The following is a 24,252-nucleotide window of genomic DNA, read 5'->3' as shown; positions in this document are numbered from 1 at the left end:
GAGTAGTAATAATAAGATAGATCCTGATATTAGTTTAACACACCCTGTTCTACTTAACACCAGGCTGGATACAGAAATTAGTACTAGAGAAATACTAGTTATGTAAGAATTGAAATTGCAAACTAGCAAAAAAATTATATGTTCCATGTTCAAACAATGCTGCATGCAAAATTTACTTGCTGCGTTCAAAAGCATGAGGGCATTAATGAATCGTAAAGCTGGTAGTATTAAACAGAAGTATACACGGGTACAAAGTGAATGGTACAAAAGGATGCAAGGAATAGCATACTGTGGAAATAATTGCTCATTGGACACCATGCCTCTCATTTTTCTATGTTGTGCATAATTCCTAACCTAATTCCTAACTTAACCTAAGTACATAGTTATGAATCTTATGATCAAGATCCAATCTGATCTCCTACAAGACTTGATAGATGCCATCAGCAACAGCAACCCTAATTTATACCGAGTTTATCACATAATGACTGATATGCTGCACTGCAAAGCTTGAACTTCTCTTCTGCCGCAGCCTGTCCACGACATCAAACCACTTGATTAGATCGACAAGAAATCAAACCAACATGTCTGCAGATAATTCTCATGATCATAACCTGAGTATGAAGAATCTAGGTGGAGAAAGGGGGGGGGGGGGGGAGGGGGGGAGGAGTTGGACAAGCCAAACAACTAGAGTCGGTGTCAAGATGCATGGACATATCATCAATGAAACTAAGGCGAACAAGGATGCGTTGTTCCTTGGTATCAGGTTCATCAATCAACTAAATTAGTTACCATATTAACAAATTTGTAGTGTGTGAAAGAGGGATGTAAGCATCCATTCCATTGAAAGGCCCAACATCTCATAAACCCGAGCAGAGACCTTGGCTATCAAACATCCATAGCTATTAGAATAAAAGAAAAAAATGATAGATAAAAGTAGCAGCTTCATTAAGAGTCAAAGATAGACAATTATTGCCATATCCCTAACAAAAATAATTGCAATGGGAGACAAAAAAAAATGAAGAAGAATGCGAATATTATGAGGGAAAAAACAGAGATACCTTGTGAGGGCCATGGTGGCGATCTGGATGCCATTTCAAAGCGCACACTCTATAACTGAAAGCAAGACAGCAGTTTAAGTCAGAAAGACAACATATTTCTACCCATTCAAATAAGATCTGAACAGAAAGTTGCAAGGGGTTGGTATTCAAGCAGACAGCGAATGAAGGAATCAAATTGAACTTACGCATTTTTAACATCTGTAAGACTTAAAGGACCAGATGAACTCAGCCCAAGAGCAAGTCTATCAGATGTCAGATCAGACTCCAAACTATCAGATTCAGATGAGGAGCTGTCTTCCTCCTCATCCTGATGCCCCCAATTCCAGTAATGCCTATGGTTATTGGAGCGTCCAAATGACCCCCTCCACTGTGGTTCTTCATCTATAAAGGAATAGTAGGTGTATTTGTTTCCCCCAAGTGCGGATTTAAAGATGGTCTCAACATCAAAATCATCATCATCTACAAAAAATTGGAATCCTGCCCCCACGTGGATATCATCATGAGAAGCATGTCAGACAGACGCATTTCGCTTTTGAAGTCCAACTGCAGTTATGTGACAAAAAGGGCAACTTACTTGTGTTCCATGCCTGTTGTCCCTTGTTTCTGGAGTTTCCTTTCTTAGATCTATTACCATTAAAATCCTGTCTAAACCATGAGCTGCTTCTGCTTGCAAATGGATTGTGGTTGTCGTCAAAATCATCAAATTTCCAGCTCTGATACATAGCAGTCATTGTTAGAGAACAAAAATATATAATTGCTGACAATTTAACAAAGTTAAAAGTCAAGGTAATGATACCCAAAAATTAAAAGTTAAAAAACTAGGGAAAAGACCCAAAAATAAGAGGCATGTCTTCAAGAGTACTAGTAAAGGAAAAGAATCACAGAGAAGGATTGAGAAAATTAAATGTAAAAATTAAGTAATCATATATACTTTAGGACTACTAACAAAATTGTCTGTTAGCATAAACCTTTGAGCATACAATAGTGCATGGACAGCTGTAGCATGTCATGGTGCATTCAAATTCATGATATTTTCTCTAATTACAAGCCAACAAGCTCCTTTAATATTAATTTCTTAGTAATCCTTCAACAAATTTGCAATTCATTTGTAATCTGCACCAGTATACATGATCCAAATAGTACAAAACATAAACCAGAATCAACAACCATTTTGCCAACACAGGAATCTTTTACTCAAAACTTCCAAACTAAGAATCTTTGAACTTGTAAAATGGATTAGGCACATAAACTTTTTTTAAAAAGGGAAAGATAGAAAGAGCATATCTGCTTCCAGAATCACCCAAAACTAGAAAACAATGGTAAACTAGGAAAGCTAACTCAAAAGACGGATCAACATGACGACCAAGAATATGTCCCCTTGATACTACTACCATTCAGAACACCACTCTTACATTGACATGTAATTTCATCTTTGGCACATGGACATGCATCTGTCTATCTTTTAAGTTATAAGATGTACCTAAATGCTCATGCTGCATGCTCATGAGCATGCATGTGCAGAAAGTCCCTCCCAGACAGACACACATAAAAGAGGCTGCAATTTCATACTATCCCAAGCTTCAGATAGCATACATGCCTTGACCCCATTCTCAACTCCCTATTTCACCCCTCAAAAAATAATGAATAAAAAACCAAAAAAAAAAGGTCTACTCTACAGATAGAATAGCAGAAGGAAATTAGGAAACTATAGTCTTGACTCCGGAGAGCAGAAGAGACCAAGAACGCCTTCATTAGTCATTAAAAACCTGAAAAAGGTGCTCAGCAAATGAGCTGACGTTATGCAACAAATCCTGCTTCGAATGTAGCTTCCTATTCCTTCTGGAGTAGCTGCTAAATCTCTACAAAAAAATTTACCATCAGATACACATTTATTCAGAACGATGTAAGTGCAACACAATGCTAAATGTAAGGCTTCGATCACATTAGATCCATATGATTTTGATCCTATGGAGAAATGAAAAATCATTGAAGAAAATCAAGGATGAAGCAAAAGAAACTGATGACAAGACAATACACTAGGATATTAGCAGCCCCACATGGCAACACAAGATCTTTAGCCAAAAGGCACATGACTAACAGGTAAAAATTAGCACCTTGTAATCTCTGTCACAGGCATCAATGCAATAAGTGTGCCAAATATCTGCACCCATCTCCATCAATGCTTTATTAATTCGAGGTAATAGCATGACTAGGAATACTACAGCTTATGAGGAAGCTTGACATAATTGCAGACTAGAAATAGATGGTAAAGCAGCCTAGCCTACTCACCGCACATCATCCAAACAAAGAAACAAATATCTATGGATCTAAAAGAGGGTTTAGACTATTTTTTAGAAGGGTAGGGAATGCATGTAAGAATCAGCTTCAATCTGTCTGTCTTTCCATCATTTTCCTCTGGACACACTCAACTCGCTACACTTAAGCATCAAATGGTTCACTTTTTTCTTTCATGGGTATAAGAGTAATGAATATGGTTCCAGACATCATCCGAAACCATATAAGTCTCTAAAATCAATGTAGTTAATCTTTCATTTCAAGGACACATCCAAAGAATCAAACTGAAAATAAAAATTATCTCCAATCCCTGATCAATATCCTGAAACAGATGCACACAAGTATTTCACAATAAAAATTACAATTCCACAGCAAAAAGCTACACTTTTTATCGTGCATAAACTTGCTCAAACCGTACAGGCTCTCTATGACTCCTTGATGAGCCCCTGGAATAACCTCCTCCCTGCACATAAATGGTGTAAAAATTAGAAACCATTACATCCAAGACAACATTTTTCTACATGAAAATTCAATGAAGAATAAAGGATGATCGATCAATTTGGTCATAGCATCACCAAGACTCGACTTGAATTCCCCTCCCGAACCCCCTAGCGGGTGGCGCCAAAACTACCCCAGGCCACATATGACATCACTAGATTCTTCTGGGGAAAAAAAGAAAAAGAAAAACCAAAATATATTTTAAACATAAGCTGGTAGATATATAATATAATTCACTAAAGAGCACAAATATTTACCAAAATAATCCCATTTCAGACCGTCTAAAGCCATTTCAAAACTCAAAAAAAAAAACTGCTCGGTAATAGCATAAATAGCAAAATAATGTTTGCAAAAAATGAAAATATCCGCCTTTTTCCTTTTTTTCCTATGAGTGTAAAAGAGAGGAGAGAAACACTAACAGAATCCCAATGAGTTCGTCTTTTTCGTTCCAAAATTGGAGTTGAATGGATGTAGGAGACTTTCTGCTGAAAAGAGCTGGCCCCAGAATTGATTAGTGCTGCTACTCTGACTCTATTCATGCCTAAATTTCAATGGCGATTTTCGTGAATATGCTCTACCTGAAGGAAAAAAAGGGAGAAGAAGGGGCAGCAAATATTTGCAGGAAAATGGGCACATGTACACTGGTGACTGATTCGTGAGCCTGGAAATCCAGCTGGACCTGGACCTTGCAATTTGTGGTCCATGTTTGGATTGGACTGCAGGCTATGGGCCTAGACCTCTGGACTAATAAAAATATGCCTAAGAGTAGGTCCATAAACTTTGGAGGATATATTATATGTGTATAGGCTGAGTTTAATGGTTGTTTGCTTAAGAAAGAGTGTGGAATGGGTTTTGATTGACTAGTTTTCCTCTATTCTGGGGATCCTATGTAGTTACGTACAACAATTGATGGCTCAGATCTGTCTTAAGAGATCGGTTCGACTTGAAGCATACATTTAAACTTTGCAAGGGAAGATCAAGAATTTTTCGACCCCTTATGACAAATCAGGGGATCAATTGCATGGCATGATTGCACCTGCAACAGCACTAGTCCATAAATCCCTTTTTCGTATTTCTAATTCTTGTTAGTAGGTAGTTTTTTTATTAGTTAATAAACATTGTGATTGGAAAATTTACATTTCTAGGAAAAGTAACTTTGTAAAATACAATATTATGCTTTATCGCTAGTAAAATTATAGTAAGAAACTTTTATTTAGGGCAATTAATCAGGAGAGAAAAATAGTTCAAAAAATGAGAAGATAAAAAAAAAGAAAGTTTATACCAAAAGTCCTCTCCTACTTTTTATACAATGTAGCTATAAACATTATTGTTACACTTTTTAGAAAAACATATTAGCGTGAAATACGCTTGTATAGCTTTATAAAAACATGAAAAGTTATTAATTCAAGCTCGAAATCTCGAATATTTTAGGAACATCATCAGATTTCTGTTTTTAAAACTTATGTATGGTTTATTGAAATGTTGGATGCAGTGTTTTGTGATTAACTATGAGGTCACATGCATTATCACATTTAGACTCACTAGAAAATATGCAAAAAGCTAATTCTTTTTTTTTTTTATCAGACAGTAACAGTTAGTCTAATCTACTCCTACTCTAGCTTACACTTAGGAGAGAGGGGGAGAAACCCAACGGAACCTAGAAAAATCGACGAAAACTGAACCACCATCGAATCAAATGAGTGCACTACGCATCCATATGAATTTAGAAGAAACCACGTACTTAAGTGCAAAAAAACTGATTCGATGAACAATTTCAAGAACTTTATGGTGATTTTATATTTGAGTGGCACTTGGAGGATATAAACTAACCTAACTCTAAGGTACTCACTCAAAAAATGAGCTTATAATAAAAACATGGAAGTTGGGATGAAGGATTAGAAATAAAAGACAGACTTGACAGAGGATTGAGCACCCTTGAATGGTTAGAAGTGTTTGCTACGGCAAAATGTACACATGTGGAAAATTAGGCATTTGATCACAACATTCTGTTACTAGACATTGTCCAGCAAATAGAAGAAGGACAAAGAGGTTCTATTTTGATAAATGATGGGTGCAACATAAGGAAGCCTATCAATTGATTAAAGAAGCTTGGAGTATAACATATGATGGATCCACAATGTACAAGGTCACCAAAAGAATAACAAATTGCAGGGTAAGGCTCTTGAAGTGGCACAATAGCAAGATTGGCATTGCTAAAAAGAAAATAGAAGAGGCCAAAGAGAAACTAGAAAGGATAAAAGAGCAGTACAGGAAAATATCAAAGGAATAAATTGTTAATCTGAAAAAGCAATTGAAAGAAACATATCAAGAAGAGGAAATGTTCTGGAGTCAGAAAGCAAGGCTGCAATAGGTGAGAGAAGAGGACAATAACTCCAAATATTTTCATGCTGTGGTGAATGGAAAAATGATGGCAAATAGAATGAACCAACTTCAGGAAGGAGATAGAAGTGGGACAAAATCAGAAAAAGAAGTTGGGCAGGAAATAGCCAAGTACTATAGGCAACTGTTCACTGCCTAAACATCACCAACAAGGGAGAACAACATTCATGAGATACTTAAGGGGATTCCAATCACAATCATAGAACAAATGAATAGGATCTTAGTCAAAGTTGTGGATGAGAATGAAATTAAGACAGCAATTTTTTCAATGAATCCTAATAAGGCTCCTGGAAGTGATAGTATGTCGCCTCTTTTCTTTCAAACTTATTGGGACATCATTAAAAAAGACATAGTAGAGGCAGTTCAATCTTTTTTTCATTTAGTCACATGCTTAGTTCCATAAACCACACTATTATCTCTTCGATCCCCAAAATTTCAGTTTCCACTGGCTTAATGCACTATAGATCTATAAGTTCATGTTCTGTTCTGTTATGTACAAAATCATTTCCAAAATTTTAGTGAACAGACTCAAACCTGTGTTAAATAAGTGAATAAGCAAAAATCAGTCTGCATTTGTTGCGGGTAGACAAATTCTGGTAATGTCATATTAGCTCATGAGTTTCTTCATTTCCTAAAAAATAAAAGAAATGGGCAAGTGGAATGTATGGCTATTAAACTTGATATGTCTAAAACCTATGGTAGAGTGTAATGGGATTACTTGAAAGCAATAATGATTAAAATGGGTTTTTGTGACATCTGGATTAACTGGATAATGAACTGTATAACTACTGTATCCTACTCTTTCAGTGTGAATGGTGAAGCAAGGGAACTAGTGAAACCAGAGAGAGGATTAAGGCAATGTCAGCCCCTATCACCATACCTGTTCCTAATATGTTCAGAAGGATTCTCCAACCTCCTTAAAAGAACAGAAACAAGCAAAAAGATGAAAGGAATGAAGATCAGCAGGAATGATCCTGCACTAACCTATCTCTTTTTTGTAGATGATTCATTGATACTGAGCAAAGCAGATCAAAAGAAGGCCAAGGAATTGAAGGCAATCTTAAACAAATATGAAATAGTATCAAGTCAACTAATTAATCTAGAGAAATTCTCAATATTCTTCAGCAAAAACACTAACAAGAAGATGATAGAAACAATATGTGAAGAGCTGCAAGAAATCCAGGCTGTGCGACAAGGAAAATATCTTGGTCTGCCAATGATAATTACGAGGTCAAAAGAACAGATTTTTGGTTTCATAAAAGACAAAATCAAGAAAAAAATGGATCACTAGAAGACAAAACTACTCAGCCAAGCAGGCAAGGAAACTTTACTGAAAGCAGTAACAATGGCTATACCAACTTATGCCATGTCCTGCTATAAGCTTTCCCAAAAGTTATGTAAGGAAATTTGCTCCATGATGGCTAGCTGCTAATGGGGACAGAATGACAAGAAAGACAAGCAGCACTAGATTGCATGGAAGAAATTTATCAGAAATAGAGAAGAAGGAGGAATGGGTTTCAAGGACATTTAGCTTTTCAACGAAGCTTTACTTGCAAAACAAGTATGAAGAATAATGACCCAATCCAACCTCTTGGTAAGCAAGATACTGAAGGATAAATACTTTCAAGAAGGATCAATACTTGAAAGCAAGATCCCAAAAAGTGCATCCTGAATTTGGAAAAGTCTAATAAGTGCTAGAGAGGTAATTAAAGAAGGGTGCAAAAAAAGAATAGGAAATAGAAGGGGAACCAACATCTGGGAAGACAAATAGATCAATAACAACAAAGCAGAAAGGATAAAAACTCAGAAACCAGAGGAAACAACTTGCAAAAAGTTTCACAACTCATGGTTCAACACAGATGGAACAGAGTGCTAATCTTTGAAGTCTTCAACAGAAAAGATGCAGAACACATTCTTAATATTCCAATAAGCTTGGCTAGAAGAGGAGATAGCTTGATATGGAAGCATTGCAAAATGGGCCAATATATAGTAGCATCTGGCTACAAATATCTGCAACAAGAGAAGAGGAAAAAAAAGGAAGAAAGCAATGAAAAGGAAAGATGTAGCTACCAACAAGCAGATAGGAAATTATGGAATTCATTATGAAATCTATCTATCAAATATAAGTTGAAAATATTTGTGTGAAAATGTATCAACAATGGAATGCCAATGAAGGCTCAAATATTTCATAGGACGCAAAGAGGAGACCTAATATGATGTGAATGTGAAGAGAATGTGAAATCCATTGAGCACATACTGCTGCAGTGCAAGATAATAAAGGAAATATGGAAATTTGCATTAGTACACTGGAATGGGCTGGAAGACCAAACCGGCTGCTTTAAACAATGGTGGACCATGTTGATGAATGCAAGAACCAGGCATGAAGGTGAATATCACATATCCCTAACAGTCAACGTGCTGTGGCAAATTTGAAAAATGAGAAATGCCAGAATTTTCAACTCAACACAACAATAGCCTTTTAAAGTGAGTGAAAAAGGTACTGAGGAATGGAAGGAATACAAGAAAGCAATCCAGCAAAAACCAATGAGGAGCCCAATAAAAACAATAAGGCAAGAAGTGAATGGTCAAAAAGAACAATCTGACTCTGAAGTGGTAACTCTAAAGCTGGCGACCCAACACCAGAAAGAACCCAAAACCATTGGTATTGGCATCACGGTTGTGAATAATGCAAACTAGGCAATTGCTGCTTGGTCACTAAAGGAAAGGCAAGCAGGAAACAAAGCTCAAGACATTGTAGAGGTGGTGAGGCTGTGTATGATCAAAGCAGCAAGCAGCAAAAGGGATGGAGAGACATCAAAGTACGGATTGAAGACAGGAAGCTGCTAGCCCAAATAGGAACCGGAAAAGCTACGAGCTTAGAGACAGCCACTATAATTGAGGACATACAAAAAATGACCTCATGGTTTCGAATGTGCTCTTTTGATAGGTTGAATGAGGATATTGATAGCCTATGCTACAGTTTGAGCAAAATTGCTCTTTTGAACTTTTGTGACATGGAATGGAACTACTCCATCCCATAGCGCTAAATGCACTGCTGTAAAGATAGGAGCCCTTGCTCCAACACTGTACAGTTCTGTTATGATGTAAAATTCTATCGTTTCAAAAAAAAAAAAAACATGGAAGTCCATTTAGGCTTCTTGTTTCTTTTGTTATTATACATTCGTGTGGGAACATAAGGTGGTGAACTATTATGTATGGGATTCAATACAAAAAAAAAAGACTAATATAATAGAGTTATGGAATAATCAATTAGAAACAAAAAACTACAGTCATCGTGACCTAATTAGTTCCACCTTTTACAATTGTCTTGTAAATTTCTCTCAACATTATTAATTCATCTTCCTTATCTTTAACTTATTTAGCATGTTAAGGAGATTTTGATCTAATAATTAGTATTAAAAGTAATATAAAGTTTAACTCCTAAATCAATGTTTCCATAACATGATAATCTCTCCAAAGAGTAACTTCAAAACAAGTCAAAAAGTATGGACAAAACAAGAAAGAGTACGTAAGGAATGAGAAAGAAAATCTTGGTTACGAAACTGAAGGTTAGGCCAAGTTCTTTAATAGAGCTACACCTACAAAAGTTTCTTCCTGCCATTTCCCTTTTCGGCACATTTTCTTTCTTTTTTATTTTGGTGTCGCCCGGGGGGGAGGATGAGAGGAAAAGGAAAGGAAATGGAAGGATAAGAATTTTGATATTTGAATTGATTTTTGATGAAGAAAAGAAAGGAACAGGAGAGAAAAGGAAGAGATACAATATAGTTATTTTTTTGTCAATTTGTTTTCCATGGGGGTGGAAAATGGAGGGAAATGAAACCAAGATAAATGAAAGTTTTAAAATTTTTGTCAAAGAACCTATATGTTTTTAAATCAAGCTTTTAAATTATTATAGATAAAAAGGTAACTTATACGTGATAGTTTCCTTTTCTTTCTTTTTCTTTCGTAATCCAAACAATATTGTTAATGGTTTTGTATTTAATCAAAACAAGATGAACAGAATCAGCTTTCCTATACTCTCTTTTTTCTTTCTTTTCTACTAGAATCCTTTCATTTCCTTTCCTTCATTTTCCTTCAATTCAAATGATGTCTAAAAGCTTTTGAATTCAATCTCTTTCCTTATTTCTTAACTTTCATCAATTCCCTGCTAAAAATTTTGTCAAAAATAAAAAGAATGAGATTTCAAGAAATAGAAGTTTTGGATTCAAATCTTTTTTCTCCTTTTCACTTTTTAAAATCACATTCATACCCCTTCCCCTGTAGAATCCCAAAAAAAAAAAAAAACAAACTAGCATGATGCAATTGTGTGGTATTGAAAATATTCCTCGAAACCACAAATTTCTATCTTCCATTCTTTCTTATTTTTGTTGTCTTAGCAAAACTTGCGCCCCTGACTCTCTCGTCCTTGCAATTTTGAGTGCGCTCAGGTTGTGAAATGATGCATGGCACGTTAAGGCAGGCCAGTAAGGTCGGACTTGTTTGACCAGTCTGGCCGGTCAGCCACAAGACTTGGCTTAGAAAATGGGCTCTGTGTTGGTGATGAGTGGCGGGCAGGTGTGAATGGCCATTCGCCGCACGTGAAGCAAATAGGCCGACATCATCTCCAGACTGGTTGGACCAATTTGGCCCAGCTGGACTGGCCCTACTATTGCGTCATCGTTCATGTGTCTTATTATTGCCCACACCCAACCCACTAATTTGATTTATGGGAAAAAGGAGAAAACAAAGTAGCCGATAAAGTGATTAAACGATCTTTTTGTGGGGGGACCTTGTCTGCAGGACCATTTTATCCTCGTCAATTTTTTGGGGAATGTCAATGCATCCCTGAGGGCGTTTTGGGGTTCTAAGTTTGATGGAACCTAGATTCTAGCCATTTATTAACTAACTTCTAGTATTAGAGTGGGTTTAAATTAGGAATGCAATTGAGTAAATAATATTATTTGAGTTTGATTTGAATTAATAAACTTGAAGTCGGACTCGTGCTTGAGTCCAATTGAGTTTAATTCGAATCCAATCAAGTTTAATAAATATAAATTTATATGCTATATAATTTTAGGGTAAAAAAAATATATTTAATACTAATAAAAAAAGCATATATATATATATATATATATATGTTAAGCTTGATTGAACTTAGATTAAGTTTGATGAACTTTCGAATTTCACATATTAAACTCGAATTCGATTTGTCAAATAGCTTGAACTGCTCAAACTCGACTAACGTAAGTTCAAATTCAAGTTTTAACTAAGCAAACTCACAATCTATCTATTTGATTAAATTTTACTCGTTTGTACCTCTAGTTCAAGCAATGTCCCTCTAAAATTATTCTAGCTATGTCCCTCTATAATTATTCGAATCTCTATTTAGTGTTATTCAATATGTCAATTTTTAAAGATGTCCTGTAATATCAAAAACCTATTGCAAATTCTATCTACCTGCAAGATTTGAATTAAAACTGTTTGAAACAATTCTTAATACATTTTGAGTAGTATCTATCATATTAAACACCACACGTAAAACAATCCGAAATATTTGAACCAAATGAGGAACAAAAACAATAATAAAGTACAAATCAAGATTCTAGTCTTCCCGTGACTTTGAACTCGTGCTCCTCTGTGTGCTGTCCTTGAGTCAATACTAAATTTTAATCACTGATTTGCAAATATGTTGTATATTAACATTGGTATAACGACCCTCATGCTAAAAGAATAGACGACTCTTTATGTTTATAAAATCGACTAATGAATCTCATTGTGTGTTATACTATATCAAGACTTCATTAATCATAACCAATTTGTCATAGATGAGTTGATCTCCGGTTAAAATATAAAATACAATCCTTATAGTAAAATTTAGCATGTATACGACAATACATTTTTTGGTAATAAAATGAGTTTATCGTCTTTTAGTCTTTCTTGATTCAATTGAACATTTTCTTAGTATAAGTTAGAGTGGCAGTAGTTTAAATTTTACCGATTAACCAAAAACATTCATTAATCATGAAATTTAATATTCAATGGTCAATTTAAAATCGTTGTCTTGTAGAACTTAGGTCCTTAGTTTTTTTTTTCAAACTTTTGAAGTTAGTTAATTAAATCTAATCTCAGATTTAACCCCAAAAGTCGGCAACTCTTGATGCAAACCTGGAAACTTAACTACCCAACCCCCCAATCTCGAAAAAATGACGTGGGACTACGAAAAAATTAGTAGGGCAGCCTTTGAACTTAGGTCCTTAGTTGATTTTACAAAAATATGAATGAGCACTTGAGAAGGTTTGGGTGGGCATAGATTTCCAATGTCGGGTCTTTGGGTCGGAGGGGGGTAGGGGACCAGTAAATCGGGAACGACTCCAAAAGTGGAGGGTATATCAGTCCCTACGGCAAGAAATGAGTGGAAAAGCAAAGCCAGCTATATCCACCATGAACATGATAGTGTCATGGGGTCCATTCAATTCAGTAGTTACTAGTTACCCATATAATCCCCCAATCTAACGGCCGGCAGTATTAACCGAACGAATTTGAGGTTCATTTAACCTGTATTTCATTTGAGGCTGAGTTTTCACCATTTTCCGGTTTTTAAAAAGAAGAGGCAGGGCAGCCATTTGCACCTCTCACTCTGCCAAGAAGAGATAGAATCAGAAAGAGAAAACCGGGAACAGAGACCGAGAGGGACAACCAGTCTAGGAAGGCCTCCAAGGTACCAAATTTACTCTTGAAATTCATGGTTTTTGTTCATTTTTCTCAATACTTTGCATCTTCAATTCATTTTTACGAGGCCCTTTTGTTATTTTTGTGTTAAAGGTTGAAGCTTGAGTTAATGTAGCGGTATCCTGTTCATATTCTTGTCTTACTGTGTTTTGTGATGAGACTGACTTCTAATGCCGTTTTTGAGCTTTGATCCATGGATCTGCAAATGGTGTTTTTTTTTTTGAATGAATTCACATATTAAGGGGGTGACGGGCAATGCTGCTTGCCTTAATCTTTGATTTCGTGAAAAGCTCAAGCTCTGGTTTTAATGTTTATTATATAGTTTGATTATTGTGACAGTCTGACTATGTTACTGAGATTGCCTTGAATTTGCAATTTAAGGCTGGGAAATACCTAAACTATTAGCAAAAGATTACTGAACTGTGGATGATTTCTTTGTAATGTGCTTGGTTTTTGGATATGTTGAATCATCTGCAATGGAATTTACATTATCTTTGATTCACGTTCTGGGTTACTCTTACTTGGCTTGTCATCGAATAAATGTGAACTTCGATCTGATTGAACTTTGATTGCATGGCTAGATATTATTCAGATCGTGTCAAAATGGAGGACTAGCTTATATAAGAAATGTCCAGGAATAAATTGATGCTGTAAATGCTTTGTCTTGTTACATTGTCATTGAGTTACCTTAGATCAAATGTCTGAGAAGAATTTGCTGGTTTGATTAGCCAATTTACGCAAAGTTATGCTATTCAAACTGTAATTGTTATATGGGTTTCACTATTTGCAAGGAGACATGACATCAGATGTTGTAATGTGCATCTGCAATCAAGATCTGTTTCTTGACAACTTTTATGACAAACTTGTTCTTCTACAGACCACATTAAAAGATGGCAGATGGTGAGGAGATTCAACCTCTTGTGTGCGACAATGGGACAGGAATGGTCAAGGTAAAAATCTCAATGTTGTTTTGGATCATTAGATTCCTTAAAAACAGTTTGATACATTTGTATGATTGCATTATTAGGTGTTCGGCTTAGTTGCTTATCTTTAAGTTGATCCAAATTTGCAGGCTGGTTTTGCTGGAGATGATGCTCCAAGGGCTGTTTTCCCAAGCATTGTAGGACGCCCACGTCACACTGGTGTGATGGTTGGTATGGGGCAGAAGGATGCCTATGTTGGTGATGAGGCTCAATCCAAGAGAGGTATTTTGACTTTGAAGTACCCAATCGAGCATGGCATTGTCAGTAATTGGGATGATATGGAAAAGATATGGCATCATACGTTCTACAATGAACTTCGCGTTGCTCCCGAAGAGCACCCTGTTCTCCTTACAGAAGCTCCTCTGAATCCAAAGGCAAATCGTGAGAAGATGACTCAAATCATGTTTGAGACATTCAACACTCCTGCCATGTATGTTGCCATTCAGGCCGTTCTTTCTCTTTATGCCAGTGGCCGTACAACTGGTAAGGGACTTAATGACTATATGAATTTTTTGAATAATGTGTCAGGTTTGGTGTTGTGGTTTTATTTATAAGCTGAAAGAAGATTATTCTGAGTTTTATTGTTCCTCAAAAATTAAGTAAATCCCATATTGCACTGGGGGCATAGCAAAGCATACTAACTATATCTTTACACTTCCCTCTGAAACTGGGAATATTACAAAAACTTGTTGAAGTCAATACCATCTTTTCATGATGTACCTATTGGGTACTGAGACAAAGCTGTATTGAGTGCTACAACTTCTCTTAGAAAGAACCAGAACCATGGTATAAACCAATATGTAAAATAAGGTTGTAATCGTTTTGAAGACCATGAAAACCAAATGAGAACGCTAAAAACAAAAACAATGTACCAAAGTTTTGATGTTATATTTCTCTATGTAGCTATAATCTTTTTTTTCCCCCCCAGGTATTGTGCTGGACTCTGGTGATGGTGTCAGCCATACTGTTCCTATCTATGAAGGTTATGCCCTTCCACATGCCATCCTGCGTCTTGATCTTGCAGGGCGCGATCTCACAGATCACCTCATGAAGATACTGACTGAGCGTGGTTACTCTTTCACCACTTCTGCGGAGCGAGAAATTGTGAGAGACGTGAAGGAAAAGCTTGCCTACATTGCTCTTGACTATGAACAAGAGCTAGAAACCTCCAAGACCAGCTCAGCCGTGGAGAAGAGCTATGAGTTGCCTGATGGTCAGGTGATCACTATTGGTGCGGAGCGCTTCCGTTGTCCAGAGGTCCTATTCCAGCCATCAATGATTGGCATGGAATCTGCTGGCATTCATGAAACAACATACAATTCCATCATGAAGTGTGACGTTGATATTAGGAAGGATCTTTATGGAAATATTGTCCTCAGTGGTGGTTCTACAATGTTCCCAGGGATTGCTGACAGGATGAGCAAAGAAATTACAGCACTCGCTCCAAGTAGCATGAAGATTAAGGTGGTGGCTCCACCCGAGAGGAAATACAGTGTATGGATTGGAGGTTCCATCTTGGCCTCCCTCAGCACATTCCAGCAGGTACTGTCCCTAAGCTCAGAAACATATGTAATCTGTTTACTGTTACATAAGCATACATTGCACACGTGCATATCATTTTCTGTCTGTTTACCAGTAATGTGTGGGCATTTTCAACTAATGTGTCTTCATTTGAATAGTATGCGAGTTTTTAGTCTTTGGCAATTGCCTAATATTGACGGGAGAAGCCATTCTGATTTTGTAACGTTGCATTCTGTTCCTTGAGTGCAGATGTGGATAGCCAAGGCAGAGTACGACGAGTCTGGGCCATCAATAGTTCACAGAAAGTGCTTCTAAATATAGGAGTATTTTGTTATGGTGGAGGGTTCGCTGAGGAGATTGACACCGGCTTATATACTATCTGAAATTTTTATCACATCTTTGCAGATATGCTACATTTCGTTTGTATTTGTTTCTTATTACTTTGTTCTTTTTTTCTTTCTCTCGAGTTTTTCTTTCTCAACAATTTGAACAAGGGAACTGGAAACAAGCTGAGCTTGCAAAGATTAATTTTTTCCGATCAATATTTCATTGTAGACTGTAATTTTTTAATGTTACTAAGATTGGATTGTGGATTGAGGGCTCGTCTAGACTTATTTTGTCATTTCTCTTTGGTACAGGGCATCAAGTTGTTTAATAGCAACACTCGTGCAAAGATTTTGGTAAGAAATGATGGTAAAATATGATCTTAAAATACATAAAAGCACAATAAACTGAATTACAATGATAAAGCAGCATGAGACTAAAAACTGAAAACGATGGATCAATGGCAAAAATGGCATGGGAAGAAGGAAGTGAAGAACCTGGGATTGAAAGTGAGAATAGGGCAGTGATCTAATTTCTTTTCTTTTGAAGTATGAATACAAGTTCTTGAATTGCTGTATAGGAGAATGTAACCACTAGCTAAGACACCCGAAATGCCGCCGCAAAAATGTACGAAGGGAACTAGAAGCGAAGTTGCTACACACCAATGAGAATAGCACCCTTTTCAGATATCAGTTCAGGAATCAGTAATCCAGACCGGTGCTTCTAGTTATGAAGTACTTCCCAGGTTTCTGGCACATCATATGATAAAGCTAAAGAAGAAGCATAGGAAAAAACTGCTAACCAAACATGGCACACCAACGCCACTAGATCCATCTGAAGGGTAATTCGACTAAAGCTAAAGCATTTGTAGCATTTGAAATGCTGAAAGAAGCATATATGTGTGTATTTCAATTGTAAGCTGCAGCATTCTAGGCTGGAAAGCAAACGGAAGTAATGAATTTATGAAAACAATCCTCTCGAAGGCCTTGGCTATTCGTCATTCTACAGACTCCGGATTCACATCATTCCCCTGTAGAATTTTGAACTTGGAAGGTGCAATGCTGTCCACAAATGCTCTAAATGACCGTTCAGGCACAGGTGCCTTGTTATTCAGCATTTCATAGTCAATGAAAATTACAGCAACAGTAATATCATCATGCCAGAGCCTCCTCTTCCCCTGGTCGCACCCCTTAAGTTCATCATAACTCCTGTTAACTTTGGCTGCTGCTTTTTGTAGAGCTAATCTTAGTAGCCTCCTTGCTATACCCTACACCCAAGGAAAAAGAATGTAAAACTTGGACATATACTGGTTTTCCTCCCCCAAAAAAAAAAAGGAAAAACATGTTTCAATAAATTAGATGATGTAAACCCACCTCTCTAGGATTTTTGTGAACTATCTCCACAGCTTCCTGATTTGACAGGTGCTCCCACAGCCCATCAGATGCAAAGATGAGGAACTTGTCACTGGGTTGCAAAATTCTGGTACATATAGATGGATCAGCTCTTAGCACAGGCCGGCGAAGAGGTTCAGGAAGGTGGAATCGTGGGTAAGATTCATCAAGAGCGAAATCTGGATTCTTCAGGTAGGCATCTCCAATGGATCTAGAGACCTAGAATGGACATAGAAGTGCACCAATGTTGACCAACAATCTAGGAACGTTGCTAAGTTGCAAGCAAATGAGAGAGAGGTAAAAAGAAAAAAAAAAAGAGCAGCAAGCCACTGATCTAAAAAATTCTTGAATAAAAAAATTAATCAAATCAGATTTCCTCATTAAGAAGAAATGATTTGCCAGTTAAGGGCCCAAAAAAAAAATTAATCAAACAAACAGATGAATGTTTGAGTAGTTACAGTCTAAAACCAACCAAAAATCCCATGAGCACATCAACATATAGGTTGCGGTCTTGCTTGAGACATAAGACACGAGCCATTCGCATATGGCAGCACCACCACATCCAAGGCACTAACACCATTTTGGCTTCCCAACCTCTTTTACCCAATTTGAAAAATATATATATGAACAATCTGTTAAGAATTGTAATTAGCGAATTCTCATATAAAACTTAATAAGAAACATCACTAACACTAGTTGCATTACCAAATCCAAACTTTTATGCATTCAACAGCATGTATCAGTAACAGGAACAGCATTGATGTTACATAATGGTGCGAGAGTTGACATTCTATGATGATGCCATGGTTTTTTTTACCCAAGTGTAATTCTTTTCCATTTTCAAAGTCTGAAATCTCATTTCTGAGCAAATATAATCAGTAAAGCAAACCTACTCTTAGTTCTGCTTTCTGTTTGAGATATATAAGTTGATCTACAGTAATTCAACAGTAGATCAGTTGTGAATTAAGATAAGTTCCAATGTAAAAATAAAGGCCTCTGTTTATCAGGAAAACCAAATAAACTTAAAACGACTAAAAGCTCAACAAAATGACAGGGAAATGTTGCAGCTTATCAGCATATGCTCAATTTCCCACATATTTATTGTGCCTGAGAGATATAACCAAGGTCAGTTGAATCAAAAGTCAACAGAATTATGAAAATGAATTTAAAAACTCCATTATGGACTGTTTAAGAATTGAGGGACAATGAGCAAATCTGAATGCTGTCTCCCAATCCAGACTAAAAGGTACTTCAGAAAAGGGGAATACTAAGCTAATTTAGTATGTAACACAGTACCAACTTCTTATTCTCTGTACCACTACACCATATTTCCAATCATATTTCTTTGAACTGTAAATGAGCTTTTCGTTGATGTTCAACACCTAAATTAAATCGAAGTTCCCAAAAGGAACAAGCATGCTTTTTTCACTTGAAAAAACTACAAAACAACAATCAAAAGCTGCTTTATTAGGAAACAATCTTGCTAAGGATAATTCATTTACGATAACATTTTACTGTCAGCACAATTTTGAGATGAAAATTGAGTACTCGTACACAAAGGTTTCAAGTAATGGGGTCCACTTTAGCCAGAATTTGAATGGAAGAGAAACATGTAATCACTTGTACAGGCATCTGACTTTTCCATAATTCAATGTACCAGACAATTCCATTCTGAAACCAGAAACCTTAAAAAAAAGGCTGCCTTCTGCCTGCACAAAGTCAAAAGGCTGGCATTTCATGTGCATTGGTCTCAAACTTAACAAAACTGAAATGAGAACATCGACAACTTCATCAGAGAAATGAAATGAGCTCGGAAGTTCACTACTCAGAATTGGAACAAACTAACTAAATGACAAAGGTAAAACTTTGTTAATTAGCCTTCTTATCTTGGTTATAATCGTTATTCTTGTCCAGAAGGAAAAAAAAAAAAAAACTCAACTAATTATGGTTGGTATTGTAATTATGTGAAAACAATAGAGCTTCTGAGTGCCCTACTTTCTAAGACTCTTAATTAAATTGAAGAAGACAACAAAAGTCAAATTTAAATTCATAACCTAAATTTCTCATTTTCTCCCCAAGCTTGCTTAAGTAAGACCACTTCAAAGATTTCGAAAATTTACATGCTTCAAATAAATTTCATAACTATGTTCTATGACAAGTTCAACATGCTAATATCTATGCAGAAGAAGTGCAACAATAACATCGTATGCTCTAAAGATCTTAAAATGTGCTAATCTAGGTTTAGCTGGGCAAACCTGTATAATGCCTTTGATTCGCCATACATTGAACTTCTGAAGCACAATCTGTGGATCATCTGGGTGTGAAGCATGTAATTCTTGTCTAACCTCCTTCATATTGGCATTATGGTCTTTGGTCAATTGCTTAGCAGTAACTCTTTTTGATTGGCATAGACAGCTGAGCATCTTTTGGCCTACACAACCCAGCACTGCTCTAGAATCACCAAGATTAGCAACAAAAAGTTTCCCTTCCCAGATTACTCCAACTAAGCAGCAGGATCCCCATGAAGCAACTAGGCGGTTAACAGGATACAACTGCTTTACAATTGAAAGAAACCCATCCTCTGTTTCAGAGAAGGCATTGCAAATAACTCCTTCAGACATTGTTCCATTTTCTTGAGCTAGCTCTGCCAACCAGAAAAAAGAAAGAGATAATAAATCTTCAAGTCTTCATATCATATATAACTGCAAAAAAGCTTGTATCTCTTTGCCGGATATGGCTAAATAAGTTAGAAACTACTAAGCATCATGCAAATGCCTCATAGAAGGTGTCAGTAGGACAAAAAACAGTTTAAGAGTCTTTTCAATCTGCAGCTCTAAAGGAAAACCATATCATAACTGCAGGCCCTACGTAGGACCTCAGGAACTGCTGAGTTTTAGCTACATTTCTTTTGAAAGAATAAGTCAATCAATTCCAACTTCTTTACTTGCCGTTTACTTTCAAGTTTATTATGTGATAATGAATTATTTTTCTACAAAACATGTCCATGGAACGGTCAATGGAAGATCGCCAAGGTATAAGACTTGGTCAAAAGCTCAACCAACAAGATTTCGCCTTTGCACAAATACAAGATAACATACAATTATAGGGATTTCATGTTCATAAGCATGAAGACAACTTTACTGGATATAATCAACGAACCGAAAGTGTTAAATCCAATTTGCTATAACTCAGAGCCTCCATTCTTAATGACAGAAAGACATTACAAGGAAAAAGACAAGAAAATAGGAAAGAAAAATATCACAAGAGCTTATGGATGTTAAAAAGCCAATTGAAAATATTTGTAAACAAATAATGCAACACAGCAAGAAGCTAATGGATATTTGACAACTCAGTAATTTTTAAAACAAACAATGCACCATTAAAGAGGCAAATCTGGAGGTGTAATTAATCAAAAGCACTGGAACTCAAAGTCAAGAAACTTTTCCTTTTTCCTGATAGCACTAAGTTTCAATAACCATGCATATCTCGGCATGCATCATATTAAAAATGTAAAATCAGACCAGAAAGTTCGACGGAGTAAGATAAAACAACACACCATATAAAGGAAAAACAAAAAGAAAATATATCAAGAAAATAAAATACTCATAGTCTCAATTTCTGTTTTATCTTATTGCAGCGAACAGAGCTAATTGATATCCCAGGAGAAAGTACCAGAAAGAACATATAGAATCATCAAGAGCTAAAGAAATACATCAAACAAGAACACGGTCAAATTATTCTTTCTCCATTCTCTCTTCCTTCAGTCTAGCAACTTTCTTGGCCAAAGCTTTTGCAAAAGAACAAACATGCACCAGTTCACTCCTCATTCAAATTAAAAGCATTAAAGTAAATCCTCGAAAACAAAAGGAAATAATTGGAAAAAGATATTGCCACTCACTTATTAGATGATAGAAGAGGTTGTCACCGATGAATCGTGCAGTCTCATGGCTACCATGGCCATCATAAACTCCAACAAAGGTGGCATTCTTTCCAGTTTCAACTTGACCATGATCCTCCATAACTCTATTGGCCTGAGCCGCAGCAAAAGAGAATTCTCCACAAAAATGCTTCTCAAGATCTTTGTACCAAATCGAGGGGTCATCTTCCTCGCCTAACATAGTAATACTAGCATCTTCATTGTTAGTATCGCGGTTGCTATTATCATCCCTGTTCATACGCACATATTGACTCAAAGGTCCGCAACAAGCTGACACTATTTTCCCCAACGACGAAGACATATTTCATTTCCCTATATCTTCTTGGCTCCTGGCTTTTTTCAAGAATGATGATTTTAAGCCACCAACCCCACTAATTCCCTGGTATCGTCGAAATTCAAGGAAAGCGCAGATGAAATTTTGATCAAGAAACAAAAACCCAGTAAGAATTGTAGGGCTGAAATTAAGGACTGGAGCAGTTACTGCAGCAAAAGAAGAATTCAGGGGGGAAACAATATCACAAAAGAGAAAATTTAACAGAAACCAACTAAAACCCAGACGGAAATATCGATAAAAAAACCGAAGCCCAGGCAGGATTGATCAATGTGATGCGCAGAAGGCGTTAGAATTCAAGGCTGGAGCAGTTAATGCAGAAAAAGAAAAAAAAAATCAGGGACACAAATTCAAGAAAAGAATGAGACTGGAGTCTTTTCGTATGAAAGTGGAGTGGAAAAGAATCAGAGAGTGACGAGCAAGAGAACCCAGAAAGGGATTCTCATGAGTGCAGACGTAAAAAACTGGAAAGATACTGGAAAGGGGAGTATAAATGGATGTACGATTGCTACTGGTTGTTTGGTTTTTTTGGGAGAAAAGGGAAAACAAGAGAAGATTTCTGAAGGGACGAGAAACAGAGGGAGTTAACGAAAGAAAGCGTGGCGGCCGTCTGCCGGGCAGAGCATGTATGCTTTAAAGAGCGTTTTAACTGTTATACGGGACTTGGAGGGATGGAAATGACCACATATTTATGGAGGGAAAGAAGTGTAGATTACCGGATTACAAATTAATACATAAACAAATTAAAAAAAAAAACACCAAACCGTAATACAAAAGAAAATAATACAGGGCTGATTTTTATTTTAATTTCTAAAAGTGTAATTGAGAGAAAATAGTAGTGACATCCAATTTTTGCTCTCTATATAATGTATGTTTCAATTATCATTTTATAGTAGACCCAACTAATCACCCTGCACCTGAAGTACCCCGCCCCCCCCCCCCTCCCACCCAAGAATATCTAACCCTGAACCTGAATGGCTATCCCAAGATCAGGTAATCTAACCCCGAGGGGCTCGGTTTAGGCTTTCAGCCGAAACCAATTTGAATCTTTCCAAGGAGGGAAATTCATATTACATAATCCCAAAAGGAAAAGACAAGCTGTGGAAGACCATTTTTGGCTTAATATGTAACCATCACTTTCAAGCATTACCTTATAGAGGCGGGCACAATAGTATTTACACAGGACAGGGATTATATTATTTTTGTCCTAAGAAACTAATTACTGTCATTTTTTCTCTGCTAAGAAAGCAAAATAATTCTACTATACCATACATAACTTTTTTACTATTTGAGTATAGATTTATCGCTTCTTACTATTGACAAATTAATTTGTGGTGAAAGATCATCACCATGAAACATATATCATTTCTTGTCCGGATGGTTCAATTTGCCCAACCCATAAAATTTATTTTATCCCTTTCACTATTAAATCGTTGGACACATTTTTCAATAGCTGAATTTATGTATAAAAGGAAGGGAGAATTTCTTTTTCTTTATTAAACTTTAGGTATGAAAAGTAGCCTTTGTTACATCGTGGTGAAATGAATCATAAATTAGTTAATGTGGAAAAAGGAAAATAAAATGGGACAACCTTGAAGTCTTGAGGTATCAGGTATGTCTGTCTATATGGAATGTAATGGGCATTTAATGATTTTAAATGGAAAGGCATAATTGATTCTTCTCCAAGGGGGTAAGAAGTTCTCTACGTGCATATGAAAAGGAGTTTTTACATGAAGGTGAATTAAATCACAATTTACTTGGGAAGGGTCGGATTGGATGGTAAAATGGGAGGGATTATAGGTAAACCTCCTGCTTAAAAAAAAACACAATTTACTTAATGCGAAAAAGTAAAATAGGGTGCATTCGAGTCGAGTCGAACTCGAGTAATTGAGCTTTGTTGAGCTTTTAGAAATCAAGTTTGAATTCGAACTCGACTTCAGTTTACTTTACTCGAATTCGAGTTTAATTAAATCTAATCAAGTCAAGTCAAACTCAATCAAGCCTATTCTAGTGTAATCAATCTCACATAACAAAAATTAACATCTTACATATAATTTTAAATAAAGGATATTATTGACATTTCACAATAATATATATAAAAAACATATATTATAAAAGGATCGATTATACTTGTCGAGCCTTTGAGCATAAAACATTGGAACTCGAAGTCGACTCATGAGCTCAAATGTGTAGTTCGAACTCAAATTCTGTCAAAATAAGCTAGAGTCGAGCTGTTGATCAAGTAGCTCACGAGTTCGAGTCGAGTTATTTGATTCAGCATCTCCCCTAAAGTAAAAGAGACGACTCGAGGTATGTCTACGTGTGGAGATGGACACTTAACTTTAAATGGAAAGATACACTTAACTACTTCCCCTAAGGAAACATGCAAATGCATCATATTGACCAGGTTCAGACTCTTGAATTAATTTTCAATTCCAAATAAAAGAAAAATACTACTGCATTAATTAACCCTTTTGGTCTTACGTTCTGCAAATTCATGCCTCAACACTATAAATGCAAGCTGCCCTAAATGTTATTCCATCTACAATTCACAAGTCACACAAGATCATGCATTGCAAACAAGTAGTGTTAATATATACAGTACCAAACCTACTAGAGAACAATATATATATATATATTTTTTTTATTCCCAAAAATTGCATATGACTTGCGGACAAAGCAAAGCAATTCTCTTTGGCAAACTAAAAAAACCTACGAACTTGCTGAAATTGCTCTTCTTATAAATTGATAAGGTCAATTTCCAGTCACTCACTCCATAGCAGTA

General features: G+C 36.3%; 3 protein-coding genes across 4 annotated transcripts; 1 reads left to right on the top strand and 2 right to left on the bottom strand.

The window, feature by feature from the left end:
• Window positions 1-202: 202 nt before the first annotated feature.
• Window positions 203-4,492, bottom strand: LOC113691686 (uncharacterized). Of its 2 annotated transcripts, XM_072053079.1 has the most exons (8): window positions 4,271-4,492; window positions 3,772-3,816; window positions 2,825-2,917; window positions 1,633-1,771; window positions 1,244-1,535; window positions 1,059-1,113; window positions 790-882; window positions 203-530 (listed from the first exon to the last, which is right to left on the bottom strand). In XM_072053079.1, the coding sequence occupies exons 1-8, from the start codon at window positions 4,388-4,390 to the stop codon at window positions 456-458; spliced, it is 912 nt and encodes a 303-aa protein (XP_071909180.1). In that variant the 5' UTR covers window positions 4,391-4,492; the 3' UTR covers window positions 203-455. The 2 variants fall into 2 exon arrangements, with proteins under 2 accessions (XP_071909180.1, XP_027065750.1); XM_027209949.2 differs by lacking the exon at window positions 790-882 and having other exon boundaries at window positions 4,271-4,490.
• An 8,305-nt stretch (window positions 4,493-12,797) lies between these two features.
• LOC113691633 (actin-97) lies at window positions 12,798-16,081 on the top strand. The gene is made up of 5 exons (XM_027209861.2): window positions 12,798-12,969; window positions 13,858-13,930; window positions 14,053-14,446; window positions 14,892-15,505; window positions 15,734-16,081. Exons 2-5 carry the CDS (start codon window positions 13,871-13,873, stop codon window positions 15,797-15,799), a joined length of 1,134 nt encoding a protein of 377 aa, XP_027065662.1. The 5' UTR covers window positions 12,798-12,969; window positions 13,858-13,870; the 3' UTR covers window positions 15,800-16,081.
• Window positions 16,082-16,311: 230 nt separating this feature from the next.
• Window positions 16,312-22,099, bottom strand: LOC113691632 (probable protein phosphatase 2C 43). The gene is made up of 4 exons (XM_027209860.2): window positions 21,098-22,099; window positions 19,455-19,843; window positions 17,182-17,418; window positions 16,312-17,075 (listed from the first exon to the last, which is right to left on the bottom strand). Exons 1-4 carry the CDS (start codon window positions 21,435-21,437, stop codon window positions 16,806-16,808), a joined length of 1,236 nt encoding a protein of 411 aa, XP_027065661.1. The 5' UTR covers window positions 21,438-22,099; the 3' UTR covers window positions 16,312-16,805.
• Between the last annotated feature and the right edge of the window lie 2,153 nt (window positions 22,100-24,252).

Source organism: Coffea arabica, chromosome 6c (assembly GCF_036785885.1).
Source record: "Coffea arabica cultivar ET-39 chromosome 6c, Coffea Arabica ET-39 HiFi, whole genome shotgun sequence".
Lineage (NCBI taxonomy): Eukaryota > Viridiplantae > Streptophyta > Magnoliopsida > Gentianales > Rubiaceae > Coffea > Coffea arabica.
Note: the sequence above shows the minus strand (reverse complement) of the source record. Positions and strands in the feature narration are given on the sequence as shown.